Source organism: Colletotrichum karsti (genome assembly GCF_011947395.1).
Source record: "Colletotrichum karsti strain CkLH20 chromosome Unknown Scaffold36, whole genome shotgun sequence".
Taxonomy (NCBI): Eukaryota; Fungi; Ascomycota; class Sordariomycetes; order Glomerellales; family Glomerellaceae; genus Colletotrichum; species Colletotrichum karsti.
The window spans coordinates 512,353-528,492 of NW_024065936.1; the positions used below are offsets into that span (position 1 = coordinate 512,353).

The 16,140-nt window shown below is 53.4% G+C and overlaps 5 protein-coding genes across 5 annotated transcripts; 3 read left to right on the forward strand and 2 right to left on the reverse strand.

Annotated features, from left to right (window-relative positions):
- Positions 1–646: 646 nt before the first annotated feature.
- Positions 647–1,677, forward strand: CkaCkLH20_09904 (proteasome component pre6; the record flags this gene model as incomplete). Its single annotated transcript, XM_038892619.1, has 5 exons — positions 647–677; positions 735–741; positions 800–852; positions 909–1,296; positions 1,350–1,677. The coding sequence occupies 5 exons, from the start codon at positions 647–649 to the stop codon at positions 1,675–1,677; spliced, it is 807 nt and encodes a 268-aa protein (XP_038742186.1).
- A 177-nt stretch (positions 1,678–1,854) lies between these two features.
- CkaCkLH20_09905 (zinc finger protein) lies at positions 1,855–2,193 on the reverse strand (the record flags this gene model as incomplete). The annotated part of the gene is made up of 1 exon (XM_038892620.1): positions 1,855–2,193. One exon carries the CDS (start codon positions 2,191–2,193, stop codon positions 1,855–1,857), a length of 339 nt encoding a protein of 112 aa, XP_038742187.1.
- A 1,000-nt stretch (positions 2,194–3,193) lies between these two features.
- Positions 3,194–5,665, forward strand: CkaCkLH20_09906 (DNA repair helicase rad25; the record flags this gene model as incomplete). Its single annotated transcript, XM_038892621.1, has 1 exon — positions 3,194–5,665. One exon carries the CDS (start codon positions 3,194–3,196, stop codon positions 5,663–5,665), a length of 2,472 nt encoding a protein of 823 aa, XP_038742188.1.
- Positions 5,666–7,503: 1,838 nt separating this feature from the next.
- Positions 7,504–8,541, reverse strand: CkaCkLH20_09907 (uncharacterized protein; the record flags this gene model as incomplete). Its single annotated transcript, XM_038892622.1, has 1 exon — positions 7,504–8,541. The coding sequence occupies one exon, from the start codon at positions 8,539–8,541 to the stop codon at positions 7,504–7,506; it is 1,038 nt and encodes a 345-aa protein (XP_038742189.1).
- Positions 8,542–13,182: 4,641 nt separating this feature from the next.
- Positions 13,183–16,059, forward strand: CkaCkLH20_09908 (potassium ion transporter; the record flags this gene model as incomplete). Its single annotated transcript, XM_038892623.1, has 3 exons — positions 13,183–13,282; positions 13,373–15,069; positions 15,121–16,059. The coding sequence occupies 3 exons, from the start codon at positions 13,183–13,185 to the stop codon at positions 16,057–16,059; spliced, it is 2,736 nt and encodes a 911-aa protein (XP_038742190.1).
- Between the last annotated feature and the right edge of the window lie 81 nt (positions 16,060–16,140).

Below are 16,140 nucleotides of genomic sequence, written 5' to 3' on the forward strand. Positions count from 1 at the left end.
GGTAGTATTTTGAGAATACCGGGTCTTTTGTTGATCCTGGCGATTGGATGGCTCTCGTTATTGCGCGATCAATGGCCTGGCTGCCGTCGCGGGGAAGTATTGTTGCCATGTATGTCTTGGGCGGCGTCTACCGCCGCTGTTTGGATGTTGTTGTGTTGAACAACAACACGAAGCCGTTGTATAACATGAATATAACTTAAAGAATAATAGAATTTATTCCATAAGTTTGGCGCAATTCGAACATTGAAAATCGGCGAGGACAGCCCGACCAACGTGTTTGTTGAATGAAGAAGTCTTCTTGCTAAGTTCCGGTAAGGAAGCTGCCAGCAAGTGGGTGTCATCGTGCACGGACCAGACAAGTCGACTGGACCATGCCACCCGAGCTCCCCTCACTGAAAGGTCCATTACCCGGACTTTCCCCGGGAGCGCAGGAGCTCCTGGAGCTTTTCAGCCTTCCATGCCTGCCAGCAGGTACCGAAGCTTCGTCAGACCTGCAGCCTGCCTCTACCTCACCTATTGCTCCATCCATCCTCCACCGACCGCACCCTTTCTATCAACAGCAATTGTCCCGCAATAACGAACACCTCGCGAGACTCAACAACAACAATACCCAAATTCTCTTCGACTCGACCATCACACAGCAAAGATGGCTTCAGGATACGACAGAGCGTTGTCTGGTACGTTGCCCTTCTTGCCCGCGATTGCACCGCTCTAAGCTAACCCGCCGCGAACAGTCTTCAGGTTCGTCACCACCCCGCCCCCTCGAATTCCCCTCAGCTTCCCCGTCTAACTGTTGCAGTCCCGATGGACACGTTTTCCAGGTCGAATATGCCGGTGAAGCCGTCAAGCGAGGTAATACTGCGCATCAGCCGCTTGCCAGGGCGAACCCCAGCTCACTGTTGGTACAGGAACGTGTGCGGTCGGTGTCAAGGGTACAGATGTCGTCGTTCTCGGATGCGAAAAGCGATCAGCCATGAAGCTGCAAGACACCCGAATTACCCCTTCCAAGATCCAGCTCCTCGACACCCACGTCTGCCTCGCCTTCGCGGGCTTGAACGCCGATGCCCGCATCCTTGTCGACAAGGCGCGGTTAGAGGCTCAGTCTCACAGACTCACGGTTGAGGACCCTGCCTCGATCGAGTACATGACCAAGTATGTTGCCGGTGTCCAGCAACGGTACACACAGAGTGGTGGTGTTCGCCCTTTCGGCATTAGCACCTTGATCGTCGGCTTCGACAGCGGCAGCAAGGTTCCCCGCTTGTACCAGACCGAGCCTTCTGGTATCTACTCAGCATGGTATGACCTACTCGTCGAAACTTTGCCAAAGCATGTAGCTGACCCCGCGATAGGAAAGCCAATGCCATCGGCCGTTCCAGCAAGACCGTTCGCGAGTTCCTCGAGCGCAACTACAAGGAGGACATGGACAGGGAGGCTACCATCCGTCTTGCCATCAAGTCGCTTCTCGAGGTTGTCCAGACCGGAGCCAAGAACATCGAGATTGCGCTGATGGCGCCCGGCAAGAACATCGAGATGCTCCCGGTGGAGGAGATCGAGAACTATGTCAAGAACATTGAGCAGGAGAAGCAGGAGGAGGCGGCCAAGAAGAAGACGGGCCGGACGCCAGGCACTGGAAGCGCGGCGATCCTCACGAGAGGCCCGGACGGCGGTGATGAGTAAAGGCATGAAACGGCGTTGGGATCGCGGATAGACGACACTGATGAGGGTATTCACCAAATACCATTGTATTACCACCTCTAGACATGCCGTGGGGAATCTACTAAAAAACGGTGTCCATGAAATTGCCTGCTACCGACCGTATTGTTGTCATTGTTTTGTTCGCCCTATTCGCCCACCTCAACCCAGCTTGTCCGCGTCGTCCAGGAGATCGAATATTGATCGTCCTTCCGGCTGCCTGACGCGCTCGTCCTTGATCATGCGGCTGTCCTTGCGCGCGTCCTCGCCCTCGACGGAGATGGCGGCCTTGGGGGTCTTGGCGTCAATGACGAAGTGGTTATCGCAGTGTGGGCAGTACTCGTCGCAGTCCTCAAACTCTTGGGCATCCTTGCGGAAGCACTTCTTGCACTTCTTGCAGGCGAAGGTCATCTCGAAGGTCTGGAGGAGGGGGTGCGTCTCCTGCTCCTGGTGGCACTCGGCGCAGTCGAACCATTTCTTGCCTGTTGGGTAGACGGTCAGATTGGGTGTTTCGTTGAGAGGATGGGTGTGTAGACATACAGCATGGCGAGCGGATGGCGACTTGCGCGTTAAGGATGTGTTTGCTGTCGCGTTCTGTTAGTTGGCGGTCAGGGTTTTTGGTAGAATGATGGGATGCTCACCACATTGTGTGTTTCTATCTCTCTCTTCGAGAGACAAGTGGTTGCTAATGCTCGTATACCAGTCTCTCCTTCTCGATGTTCGTATAACGAGGGCACGATCTTGGGGATGGTCGCGGCTTTTGGTTGTGGTCGTGAGGTGAAGGAAAGATCCACTAGAGATTTGGCGATTCCATGCTGATAAATTTGGCGGGGTCCTGGTTTGCCGCTCCCAGGCCTGCTTCCCGCTGCATACACCCCGCCGAATGGGCGGATGCCAAATCGTTGACGACGACTACCAAATCCCAGTAACGAATATTTATTAAATATCACTTGTAATTCTTTTCCTTAAGATGGATGCCCGGACTCAAATCATCTAATGTTTCTCTTTGATGATTTTTGAACCCATCTTAGGTATAAAACAGGCAGTTACTGGAGGCGTATCCTGAAATTGGAAGGCGCTCCCTCCTGTACCTGACTAATAAATAAGTCCCTCCTTAAGATAGACTGGGATAGAAAGCTCTTTCATTTCAGCTTCTTATCAAATCACCAAGGAAATTGGAATTCACCAATAAAAAGTGCACTCAAAGTTTCACAGAACACCCAAGCATCAACAAGACCAGACCAAGCCACACAGCAACAGCGCTGTGAACTTCCACAGAGCAAACTGGTTCAGTCTGTCACTGCACCATTCACTTGGGTCCCTGGCAGGTGGATCCCGCTAAAAGCTGCCTGCGAATTAACTTCGACCTGCTTGTCTGCAGCTGCTGCTTACCTTAGCAGCATTTGTAGGCAGCAGGCTACATCATTCGCCTCTTCACATCAACCATCCTGGACGCATCGACACCTCGACACCTCGACATCCCAGAATCCCTTTCACCACGATGCCACCGAAGAGGAAGGCTCAGGGGGCCGGCACCGGCAGCATCAAGGTTGGAAAGGGCTCTGCGGTTTCGACCCCAGGAGGAGCTACTCCGAGGAGCGCTGCTAGCGACAACGAGTCCTCGGCTGTGGATCCCGTCAGCGAACCCGAAGATGAGAACCTCGAGAAGAACGTCGACAAGTTCTCCGTCGAGGCCTACCTCGATCGACCGAAAGCGAACGGCCACGAGTCTATGTCAGCATTGTTTAAGAAGCGTCGCGACTTCTCGTACCTGCAACTTAAGCCCGATTACCAAAACCGCCCGCTCTGGATCGACCCAGCCAAGGGACGTATTTTCCTCGAGAGCTTCAATCCGCTTGCCGAGCAAGCGCAGGACTTCTTGATCACCATCGCCGAGCCGATATCGCGACCCTCGTTCGTCCACGAATATGCCCTCACCACACACAGCCTGTACGCTGCCGTCTCGGTGGGCTTGTCGCCCGGAGACATCATCAATACCCTCGACCGTTTTCTGAAGATGCCCCTACCCGAGAGTATCCGCAAATTCATCGAGGGATGCACACAGAGCTTTGGCAAGGTGAAGCTCGTCTTGAAGAACACAAAGTACTTCGTAGAAAGTACCGATCCAGTAATTCTGCAAAAGTTGTTGAAGGATCCTGTGATTGGACCTCTGCGAGTACACGGAAACGAGGAAATTACAACCACAGCCGCTCCGAAGCAAGGCCCTCTGGTCATTCCAGGCACGGCCAACGCTGCTGGAGTGAGACAGGCTGAAGAGCAGAAAGCCAAGGGACGCGAGGGCGACGCCAAGGAGAGCGAAGTTTACGCGGCACTGAACGACGACGATGACGACGATCAGGAAATCACCCACGCCTTTGAAATCTCGGATGACGCTGTCGAGACCGTGCAAAAGCGGTGTCTCGAATTGGAGTATCCCGTGCTTGAGGAGTACGATTTCAGAAGAGACGAAGCCAACCCGAACCTCGAAATCGATCTGCGGCCCGGCACTTTGATTCGACCGTACCAAGAAAAGAGTCTAAGCAAGATGTTTGGTAACGGTCGAGCCAAGAGTGGTCTGATCGTTCTTCCTTGCGGTGCTGGAAAGACGCTTGTCGGTATCACGGCAGCTTGCACCGTCAAGAAGGGTGTCATCGTACTTTGCACCAGTTCCATGTCCGTCGTTCAGTGGAGAAACGAGTTTCTCAAATGGTCCAACATCAAACCTGAGGATATCGAAGCATTCACTTCCGACAACAAAGGCAGAATCTTTCCGGGTAATACCGGTATCATCGTCACCACGTATTCCATGGTCACGCAGACCAGAGAGAGATCTCACGAAGCGAAGAAGATGATGGACTTCCTGCAGACTCGAGAGTGGGGTCTGATGCTTCTCGACGAAGTGCACGTCGTGCCTGCGAATATCTTCCGCAAGGTCACCTCCTCTATCAAGACTCACTCGAAGCTCGGTCTCACTGCCACTCTTCTTCGCGAAGATGACAAAATCTCCGATCTGAACTTCCTCATCGGACCCAAACTGTACGAGGCGAATTGGATGGAGCTTTCTGAACAAGGCCACATTGCCAAGGTTCAGTGCGCCGAAGTCTGGTGCCCCATGACGACGGAGTTCTACGACGAGTATCTTAAGGCCTCTGCACGGAAACGCGCTTTGCTTTACATCATGAATCCTCGCAAGTTCCAGGCCGCTCAGTACCTCATCAACTACCACGAGTCCCGAGGAGACAAGATCATCGTGTTTTCAGACAACGTGTACGCGCTGAAGACCTACGCCGAGAAGCTCGAAAAGGCCTACATTTACGGCGGTACGGGTCAAGCAGAACGCATGAACATTCTTCAGAACTTCCAGCACAACCCGCAGGTCAACACCCTATTCTTGTCCAAGATCGGAGACACGTCGCTGGACTTGCCCGAGGCGACGTGCCTCATCCAGATCTCATCGCACTACGGTTCTCGTCGTCAAGAGGCCCAGCGCCTCGGCCGTATCCTGCGAGCCAAGAGAAGAAACGACGAGGGCTTCAACGCCTTCTTCTACTCCCTCGTGTCCAAGGATACACAGGAGATGTACTACTCCTCCAAACGCCAGGCTTTCCTCGTCGACCAGGGCTACGCCTTCAAGGTCATCACCCAACTCGCCAACATCGAGAAGACGCCCGGTCTCGCCTACGCTGCCGCCAGTGAGAGGCGCGAACTGCTGCAGAAGGTGCTCATCGAGAACGAGGCCGGCGGCGAGGACGAAGTCATCGACGACTTGTTCCACAGCGGCAACATGGGTCGCGCGCCCGCCAGGGGCAAGAAGAAGGCCGCGGCGCGGAGGACGGCCGGTCTGCTCGGCGATTTGTCCGGCGGCCAGGACATGGCCTACATGGAGCAGAACAAGAGGGTGAGGCTGAAGAAGGCCAAGCCCGAGAGCAGCTCGTTCTTCAAGAAGATCCAAAGGGAAAAGGCCAAGCGGTAAGGGGACAGGGTTTGTATCATGAACAGGGTCAAGGCGTTTTTCTTTTGGTGGGGGGGATGGATGCTCCAGATCGACGGGCACAGCAAACGGCGATTTTGCGTGTTGTAGTATAGAACATACGGTATTAGGCAACTTTACTGGTAAATTGACACCGTGGATAGAAGATACACGATGATTTTCAATGAAATTAATTGGCATTAGTTTCCGGTGCTCGAGAGAAGACGAGAATTTCTTTATGCCCTCGCGATCCTCGCAGCTCCCGATGGCCCGATTGTCTGTCCACTTCCATCCAGTGCCGCACCACATGCGAACTTCTACTCCTGGCTTGACTTCAAGACCCATTTAACAGCAATTGGTATGCTTGATCTACCTTCGGAGGAGCCGATTCGTTTCGATGATACTGTCACCACTGACGAAGCGAGGGTCGCGGCATGATATCCATGCCAAACAAAGAGAACTTTCAGATCAAACGGCAAAAGGTTCTCTCATGGCGCCCGTTAAATTGCTTCGTAAGATATCACAGACATTTCCGGTGTGAATGGCCATGTCTATGTACGCAAATGCCCAATGACACTCGCGACAATCTTCGCTACACGAAGCGTATCCGTGGTAAGAAACCGTCCACAGCTGCGGTTTGCCGTTTACTCCTCAGTATGAGGCAAGCCGTCTCATTTGCAGGAGTAGTTGACATGTCTTTGGATAACGTTCCGGGCACTGTTTTCTGACAACCCGGTAACCCCAAGGATGCCGGACTTCTCTTTTTTGGGAAAACCAGTGATCAGTGACGGATGTCCCTGTGTCCGTTCCGTCCGTCCATCTAGTCGTATCTGCACCTCGTATGCCAATCGGCGGTCCCGCCAGCGAGAATTGTTGGTAAAGAAAAAGGGGGGCTCGATGGAAAATGTTCTCCGTTCCCTGTCGACAGAACCCTAGTCAGAGGCTCTGTTTACCAGGGGAGTTTTGGGCAAGGTGATCGACAAGCTCCCGTGGACGGATAACCGGGAACTAGCCGCCCGGCTGGAGCAATTAGCATTGGGTTTTTATTTAGTGTCCACTGCTGTCGTGTTTCTGTCAAAGACGTCCATGTTGCCTTGAAAACGTGGCTGTTTGGTCAGAATCAGTTGGGAGATGACAAACAGGCGCCGTTTGCGATTGCGGTCACGTACGGCGCTGTGAAAACGCTCCGAGATGGCCAAGACCGCGTTTCCCCCTTTCTGGGTGGTTTGTAGGTAGGTTGAGCAGGGGGTCCGGTAGGGGACTCGGCAGGGGATGAATGGATTGCGCCATGGGCCAGAATATCCTCGCTCCCATCCCCGATCGATGTTTCCTGAATAGTCGGTCTGGAAATCTACCAGTCGGCAGACGTTCCCCTTCACGTGGGCCCGGCTGGCGAACGAGTTGAACGGTGCAAAAGCAGGTGGTCTTGGCAGATACACGGGTTGGGATCGGGGCGAGCTGTGATTCTCCGCCGGCATCTTTCCCGTCTGTCCTATCTTGACGGTTGCTGCGCGTTCGAGGGTGCCAGGGAATTCTTGGCGGTTCGGGTTTGGGCATGAGCGTCGGTGAGCGGTGTGAAAGGTATGTCGGGGACGTCATTGGGGGGAGGCCTTCTGAGGTAGATATCAGCAATTTTCAAACGTCACCCGGGAGTTTATGTCAAGGCCGGCGTATCGCCAGATGCTATCCGTACGGGCTGGACCGACTCACTCTCGCCTGCCGGAGCGGCGGGACGAGGCCGTCGTCCGGCCCCACGAAGGGTTCTCTGTCGAGCTAGGAAGCCATTTCTCGCTTTGCAATGTGTCATGAATGGGGTTTTGTATTGAACGCAATGTATTCTACTAAAGGAAACTGAGTATCTTCTCGAGACCCTGCTTGTCGCCTTCCAACGTCTCAGCTTTGTCCTTGTCAACCCACCCAGGTGTGTAACTGCCTCCAAAGTCGATGATCCAGGCATTATCGCCCCTGTCAATTAAGATGTTCTCGGCTTTAGCGTCACCCCAGATGATGCCTTCGCGATGCAGCATTCCCAGTGATGTGGTGATCTGCTCCCTCCAACGTTGCCTCAAAGCGGACGAGCTTATCTCGGCTTCGGCTCTTGAGAGCACCCCGCGTGTGTCGATCCAGGAAAGCAGCATTCCCATCAACATGTTCCCATCTCGAACAACTCCATGCATGCGGCAGATCCATGCTTTTGGGGCGAGAGGTATCTGCGCCCTTGCGATTTTCTCCAGCGTCATTATCTCCCTCTTCACCTGGTCTGGATCTGAGCCGCTGCGAAACTCCTTGAAGTAGCACGTGACCATGTCCCCATTTCCTGCATCAACAACGACCTTGCTTGGTGGTTTTATCAAAACGTCCTTGGGTCGGTTGTAGAGTATGTCGACTTGGGACGGATCGTATGACCGAGTCCACTCGTCGAGGCCCCTAAGAAACTCATCCCCTACGCGTACACCCGGGCCGCACAAGCCGTTGCCCCGAGTCTTCTCATGGTATGGTCGTGCGACTTCTTCGGTAGCCGTCAGGTCGCAACTGAAGCCCTCAGGGAACAGGTACTGGGAGAGGTTCGGACGCCCATGCTCGGGGACCGGCGAGGGCGCCGGCGCCAGCTGGTTGATGAGAGGCGCGAACAGCTTCGACAGCCAGTCGCACGCCTCTTCGTCGTCGTAGAGATCGTATTCCTCACACTCGTCTCCAGACCGTAGCACCTCGATACACTTGAGGTATTTGTCGGTGAGCTTGGGCGAGTGAACAAATCGCGATGGGTCTATATCGCAGTAGAAGGCTCGTCCGTTGTTGGCTCGTATGATCAGTGTGCAGTCGTTTTCCGTCTCATGCACTATCCAACTAGCGACTTCGTAGTGTAGTAAATTTTCCATGATGACTGTTGTTTGCGGCGACGTTTGGGTTGAAAGGAGAGTAGATGAAGTCCGGTCGACTTTGAAGACTGTGGAAGAGATGGGTGTTTTGTGTCCCAGTCTGTTGGCATTTCTGACGGATACATGTACTGTTGGTGATGATGGCCCGTGCGGTGGGTTTTCTTTGTTGGCGGGCTTGAATGCCCAGCAGTCTTTTGGTCTCTCGCAACCAGTTGGCTGCCTGGGCGTTGCGTCGAGATATCAATCCTAGGAATAAAGGAATTGTTCAGAACTTGTGTGTGGAATTACTTCGAGTCCGTTTGAACTAAGCAACTGTTCAGAACTTATCTGTAGAAAGAGCTTGGTCCCACTTGAACCAAGGAGCTGTTCGGAACTTATACGTAGAAAGAGCTTTTCCACTTAAACCATGGAACTGTTCAGGACCTACGTGTAGCATGAGCTTGGTTCCGCCTCAACTAAGGAACTGTTCAGGACTTGTTCATAGCATGAGCTTGAGTCCACTTGAACCAGGCGACTATTCAGGACTTATATATAGGATGGAATGAGTCTGCTTGAGATCAGACTTCTACAGCTCTTTAGCAATCAACTTCATAACTACCTCTGTTATTACTTTCCAAACTCAAGTAAATAAAGCTCTATGACTCTTATAAAGATCTTAATCAGTCACTAACTAGTCTAGAGAAGCCACGATCTATTCGACTGTTTACGGGAAGACAACTTGACGTCACCAACCCCCAACCCACTACCAACACAACGAGCTGTAACACCTTTGGTCTTAGTAGAGCCGAAAATGTGTCATAGATATAAGACCGTCTATAGCTGCGGACACCTGTACGAACCGAAGCGGTGGACGCCTGAGACACCCGAAGAATGCTCCGTTGCTGTAGCTGCGAACCAGCGGACCCCGGGGGGGAAACTGAAGCGCTGTGCGAATGCGACAACCAGCACGTATGCAAACATAGCCGGGCATTGTGGCGGAAAGAGGTGCAAGGTCAAGGAGGAGCTCTTACCCGTCGGCTGGAAGTGTTGCAACTGTGGACATACAAGCCCCCCTGCCGCGCACCCGAAGCCCTGTCCAAATGTGGCTAATTTCATGGATGCTGACAATGACGGTAACTATCGCCGTGTGTGCAAGCATGAGCCTTGCGCGACTTGCGACCCTTGGCCACAATAGGCTCGACAATCAACTTGATATCACTGTCTCTTAGACTTCTAGATCCAAGCCAACACAGTTTGTTAGAGTAGATGTCGAACGTATCATAAATTCATAACATCATATCACTGCTTTAGGGTTACATCTGCCCTATTACGTCCACCTGCTAAAGTATGGTTTCTACTCGCGTCTGTCTGAACTGCTTTGTTGACTTCATCCTTTGATGCGTCTCATAAAACCCTCCTTTACTAGCTTCTATATATTCCAGATGTTTTCCTTATACAATATCAGGTTTCTGTATCATTTGGGGTTCAATTCCTTGGGGCCCCCCCCCCCAACAAAAAAGAAAAGGGGTGGTTGGTTGGGGGTGTCGCGTACAGCACGTTGCGTGCCTGACAAGACTGGCTGGAGTAGGGCTGCGATCTATCGGCTGAGGAGCAAACAGACCCGGCGGTGAAGCAGGGTGAGCGAGAGACAGAGAGAGCAACCTGCAAGTCACGTTGTGTTGGGATGGTGAGAGTGAAAAGCGACAAGATGGTTGTCGCCAGTTCCAGTTTGGCGATGTTCTCACTTCCCACCTCGGTGGGTAGTTGCTGTCAGTGGTCTGAACCCCAGGACCCGGCCGGCGGGATGGACGGAATAAGACGCCGGCAGCCCGGTCAGACAGGGTTGGAATTGGCAAAAAAATGACAGAAAATAGTTCGATGGAATCGCACAGTGTTCACTCTCGATGTTTCTATTTGAGAGGAGTTGTATTGGTTTCCGAAGTGGTGGCGCAGAGCACACGATTTGTTAAAGGCGATGTTGTTGAGATCATCGTTGGGCTGTGCTGTGCTATGCATGTATTTGTACAGCAGGTGGCTTTCTGAAAGCCTCCGGTGCATGAGATAAGGTGCGCCTAAAAAAGATCCAATGGGTTGCAGGATATCTGGGGAAGCCGACAGGTTTCACAAGTCTCCGTGGCTTGCGGGTGTTGTTTGATTCGGGGAAATGGAGGGTATTGTTTTTGTGGTCGAGGGACTGCGTCGTCTTGGCTAGGATGACCCGTTAAATACAGAGGCCATGCTGTTTCAATTTATAGGGGTCGAGAGGCATTTCTCTAACAGGTGTCGTGACCTCGAGAGAGTCATGCTGAAGACTTCTAGGTTCCCGACTAGTTTCTTGCTTAACATGAACCTGGCCGAGGCTTGCCTAGTGGATGAATAGGTTTAGCGGGATGCGCGGCGCCGTTGTAAATATACGGACGTATCTGACTTATTGGGTGCTGATCTTGGAAGTATGGAATGGGAACCCTACCTTGGAGGTGTCGGCACCGTGATTGCGTAGGTAGGTTGTGGCAGAGAAAGCACCTCAGCCAACATGAGATCATGTAAGGTAGTGTATGCGACGAAGGTGAAGGAGGGGAGATGCTTGGTATTCACATGTCAAGTGGTCATTTCAGTCAGGTACAGACACGCAAGATGGCAGGCAATAAGAGACAACGATCGGGAGGGTAGGGGTGTGGCACCTTCAGGTTTCCATTTCCAAGAGATGCTTCGAGATTGGAGAAGCAGAGTGAGATGCGTTGGCACAAATGACGTCGGGTAGCATACCTACCTAGTACCTGATGCCTGTCGTGGGTGCTGGTTTCTTGCTGCTTCGGGCGAGTGCAGCAGCTCTGCTGTGTTCTGCTTGGGTGAGAGGTTGCGACCCACCCAGAAAATAAAGTTACTTGGCACTCCGCCGGCTTGGTTGGGGGAACTCACAGCTCCAGCTGCACCTGCTACGCGGGAAATTTGGTAGTCTGGCGTCCACGGTCCACGGGCAGTGTCTTGGAGTCTCACGAGCTGCGACCAACGAGCTACATGTCAGCTAGAGTACCGCATATGAGGTTGAGCTAAGAACTAGGTGCTACCTTATTGAAGCCCAGCCGTGTGGTCTTGTTGAAGGACGCCGTTGCGTTGCGCAGGAGAGGAAAGTCTCCATGTTGCGCTGCATGGCATTCTGGACCGCCGAGCCAACAGCGCCCGTCACCACATAGCGTGTACTATCTAAATAGCAGGATGATTCGGGCCACACATGAATGATTTGCGCAGATGATTGGCGATCATTCCGACAAGTTTTCGAGATGCTTGATGCAGCCACCATCGGTCACAGGAGCACAGGGGGTCCTCGGCGAGCGGCGAGCGGCGAGGTCGGCCTTGCACCTTGCATAGGCGACTCGGGTGTGGTGTAAGCAAATGGTAAGTGATGTGACTGTCACTGCATCTGAGGCTAAGGAGTTGTTCGATGCGATGTTGCGCTGAGTCAATTGGACCAACTCACGATCACGCAACCTTCTGTTGAACGAGTAGTAGAAAATAGAGTCGCAATCGCCCCACGATATTCCGTGTTCTGGACCGTTACTCAGAGCAGGTTGTCCGGAGCGTTGGACTGTGAGTGAGGACTCTCCATCGATGGGGAGGGCTATTTCTGTTCCATTGGCAGTGGAGCAGTACTACTGCCAGACAAAGCTTAGCTTGTGTTATCCCCAGGCACAGTTCAGAAATGTCGTCCCGGTCGTTGCCACTGCCATTGCACCCCATCCAGGACCTTGTCAAAATGCATGGATGGCTGAAGATGTGGATATGCCGCAGCCATTGTGGACGTTGTCGTTGTGGTTAGGTACTCCACTGAACCCGTCCGAGACGCCCGCACGCCGGACGGAACAGCCATGCTCCCTTCTAATTAAAAAAACCGAGAAAAAAAAACTGGACAGGACGGAACGCCTCCTGTTGAGCTGAACCCCAATCGCACAATATCTAAAACACCTCCATCCTCCTCCCCCGGCCTGTCGCCGTCGCCGTCGCCGTCGCCTATCTCTTCTGCTTTGCTGTCGCTGCAGTCTTCAGTCGCTGAGCCAAGAGCCAAGAACCAGCGGCAGAGCCCTGGGACATTGGCGTTGGCGCGCCGGCAGTAGAAGTAGCAAGTGGCACCTGCAATCTGCAATCTGCAATCTACCTTACCCGTACCTAGCAGTTGCAGCCCGCAGCATCGGATGCCTCTTCTGTGTTCCACCTACGGATACTTCAGCACTGAACTCATCCGATCCGAATTCGACTCTTCTTTCCCATCCTGGTTTTTTCGTCGAATCTACCTGCCTGCCTACCGCACTTACCGGCCTACCTTACCTACCTACGCAGTATATACACGGACACCACCTGATGTCACGCTTACCACGACCGGCGACCACCACTTCGTCCACCTTCTCACGCACCAATCGATCGTCATGAATTCCAGCTCAGCCGTCATCCAATCCTTTGCTCGAGGACGGTTAGACTAGAAAGCTTCACAGCCACACTAGTGCCAAGACCTGGCCCCATACCCAGAACGCCCACTACACCAACCTACTCATACATATCCCCCAGCTGGCCGATGTCTCGACTCGCCTACTTCTGAACAAGAGGCCTTGTTTTTCCCCCTCCATTCCGTCCTGCTCGCCATCAAACCACCATCGCGATCCGAGAGAGATGCTCGACGACGCGCGTGGCTGGCTGCTCGCCCAGCTTCGGGCAGCCAAGCCTTCTTTTATATCAAAGAAGCCTCACTTCAACTTCATCTCGGCTCACTGTAAGTATCTTCCCTCGCTCGTCCCAACTGCCGTCGCATTCAATCGGCGCAAAACCCACAGCGCTAACCACTACCGCGACTTGACCTTAGACTTCTGGATCTGTGGCCTCACCATCCTGGGCTCCATTCTCATCTACGCCACTGCCGGTGGCCAGATGGCATACATCGACGCTCTGTTCTTCGCCAGCGGTGCCAACACGCAAGCCGGTCTCAACACCATTGACGTGAACTTGCTCAACACCTTCCAGCAAATATGCCTCTACTTCTTTACCATGACCTCCAACCCCATCACCATACACTCTTCTGTCGTCTTCCTCCGACTTTACTGGTTCGAGAAGCGATTCCAAACCGTCGTCCGCGAAGCTCGCCAGCGGAGAAACACCATATCTAAATCAATGTCCAGGGCCCGGGGCGAAGACTTGAATCAGGCTGAGCGAGGCCGCGGTTTAAGCGTGCGCAATATTAAGGTTATGCACCGCAATAACCAGAGGATCACCAACGACGGCATCGTGCTCGATATGAAGGACGACGAAGACGGTCGTGTATCCCCTGGCAGCAACGGCTTCGTTCCAATCCCCGGCACCCCAGCCCACCGTTCCTCGGGAGAGCAGACTCCCAGTACGGTTCCGGGGTCCCAACATGACAACCACGATGCGCATGACAACGACCCATCGCAGAACCGAATCACTTTTGCAAGCAATGTTTTCCGAAGCGATGGAACCGAGCCCGAGGTCAAGCTCCCGCCGCCCTCTTCTCCTGCGCACTTGGCCATTCTCGAGCGACAACGCAACGATCACCACGAAGAGACTCTGCGAATTCCCAACCCTAGAGATGCTGAGAGGGGCATGAAGCCGAAGCGTGTGGAGGACGGCGATGCTCCTGAGCCCGAGGACGACGAGGCCGCTCTCCATGCACACTCCGCTGCGAGCGGAGCGAACGGCATGGGTAACGAGGTCGGTAATGGCGGTCGTCGGCAGACGATCAAGATTGAAGAGCCTGAGCGGCCCAAGGACCAAGAACGGGCAAGAAAAGACGAGATCGCCGAGGAGGCCGAGGTTATCGGTAGGGCCATGTTCCCCTTCTCGTTTCGCCGTCACAGCAAGAAGGCATCGCAGAGTGAGGCAGGCTCCGAAAACCCTCTCACCAAGGTCCGAAGCCGCGTCGACACCTTCAGAACCGCGCTTTCTCGCGACAAGGAAGACGAAATGCCGTATCTCAGTTTCACGCCCACGCTAGGAAGAAACTCCGCTTTCCCGGGCTTAACACAGGATCAACGTGAGGAGTTGGGAGGAATCGAATATCGATCTTTGAGAACGCTTGCAGTCATTCTGCTGTGCTACTTCTGGGGTTTCTCGCTTTTTGCCATCGCATGCTTCCTCCCTTGGATCCATACCAGCTCCAATGACAAGTACGGCAACTACGTCGAGTCCGGCGGCGTCAGCAAGGCCTGGTGGGCCATCTTCACGGCGAATTCAGCCTTCAATGATCTCGGTCTCACCCTGACCCCCGACAGCATGAACTCTTTCAACGACGCGACGTTCATCCTCTTGATCATGTCGTTTCTCATCATCATTGGTAACACCGGCTTCCCCATTATGCTTCGGTTCATCATCTGGGTCTCGTCCAAGATCGTCCCAAATGGTGGCCTCCACCAGGAGCTGCGATTCCTGCTAGACCACCCCCGTCGTTGCTTCACCCTACTCTTCCCTGCAGGCGCGACCTGGTGGCTCTTCGCAATTCTCATGGGTCTCAACATACTCGATCTCTTATTCTTTGTCTTGCTTGACGTATGTATTCGCTACGCCCGCCAATGGAATCATGCTAACCTCCAACGACAGCTTCACGACAATGCCGTTAGTCATTTGCCTGTGGGTATTCGGATTGTCAACGGTCTGTTTCAAGCGTGTGCGACCAGAACCGCGGGTTTCTCCGTCGTCAACATATCGCTTCTGCATCCTGCAGTTCAGGTTTCGTACATGATCATGATGTACATTTCCGTATTCCCAATCGCTATCTCAATCCGTCGCACCAACGTGTACGAAGAGAAGTCACTTGGCGTGTACCACCATCCGGACGAAGACGTCGAGGGCACAAACGAAAACAACGCCATGTCCTATGTCGGAACCCATTTGCGTCGTCAACTCTCTTTCGACTTGTGGTATGTGTTCTTGGGTCTGTTCATTTTGGCCATCACAGAAGGAAACCGCATCCAGGCCAAGGACTTTGATGTTTTTTCGGTTCTGTTCGAAATAGTGAGTGCGTACGGCACTGTCGGTCTCAGTTTGGGTTATCCCAACGTCAACGCATCACTCTGCTCGCAGTTTAGCACGGGAGGCAAGCTCATCATCATTGCCATGCAAATCCGTGGACGACATCGCGGCCTACCATACGGCCTAGATCGCGCAGTTCTACTGCCGAGTGAGGCCAGGTTCGAGAAAGAAGCTGCTGAGGCCCCACTGCCTGTTCTGGTACGATCTGCTACTGGCGCATCGACCGGAACTGCCTTGAGCGCCAGTCGATCTCACCTGAGGTCGAGGAGACAGAGTACAAACAAGGGCAACCTGTTCAGCTCATTCCTCCATCCGGGTCCTCCCATGCTGTCGCTCGATGACAGTTTCGCAAGCAGACGCAGCAGATCATTTGATGTTGGCGAACATCATCTACCGATAGCTGAGGAGATGAGAAGACGGTCGACGACGCCTGCTGTTGTAGATGACGATTCTACATCTACCGACACCGAGGTGGTGCAGCCCCGGCGGGTGAATACCACGCGCTAGGGGCTGCCACAATCGGTTGTCCCGGAGAGGACGACGAGGGAGTAAAATAGGGAGCGAATATTGCACAGAGTTCTACATGAT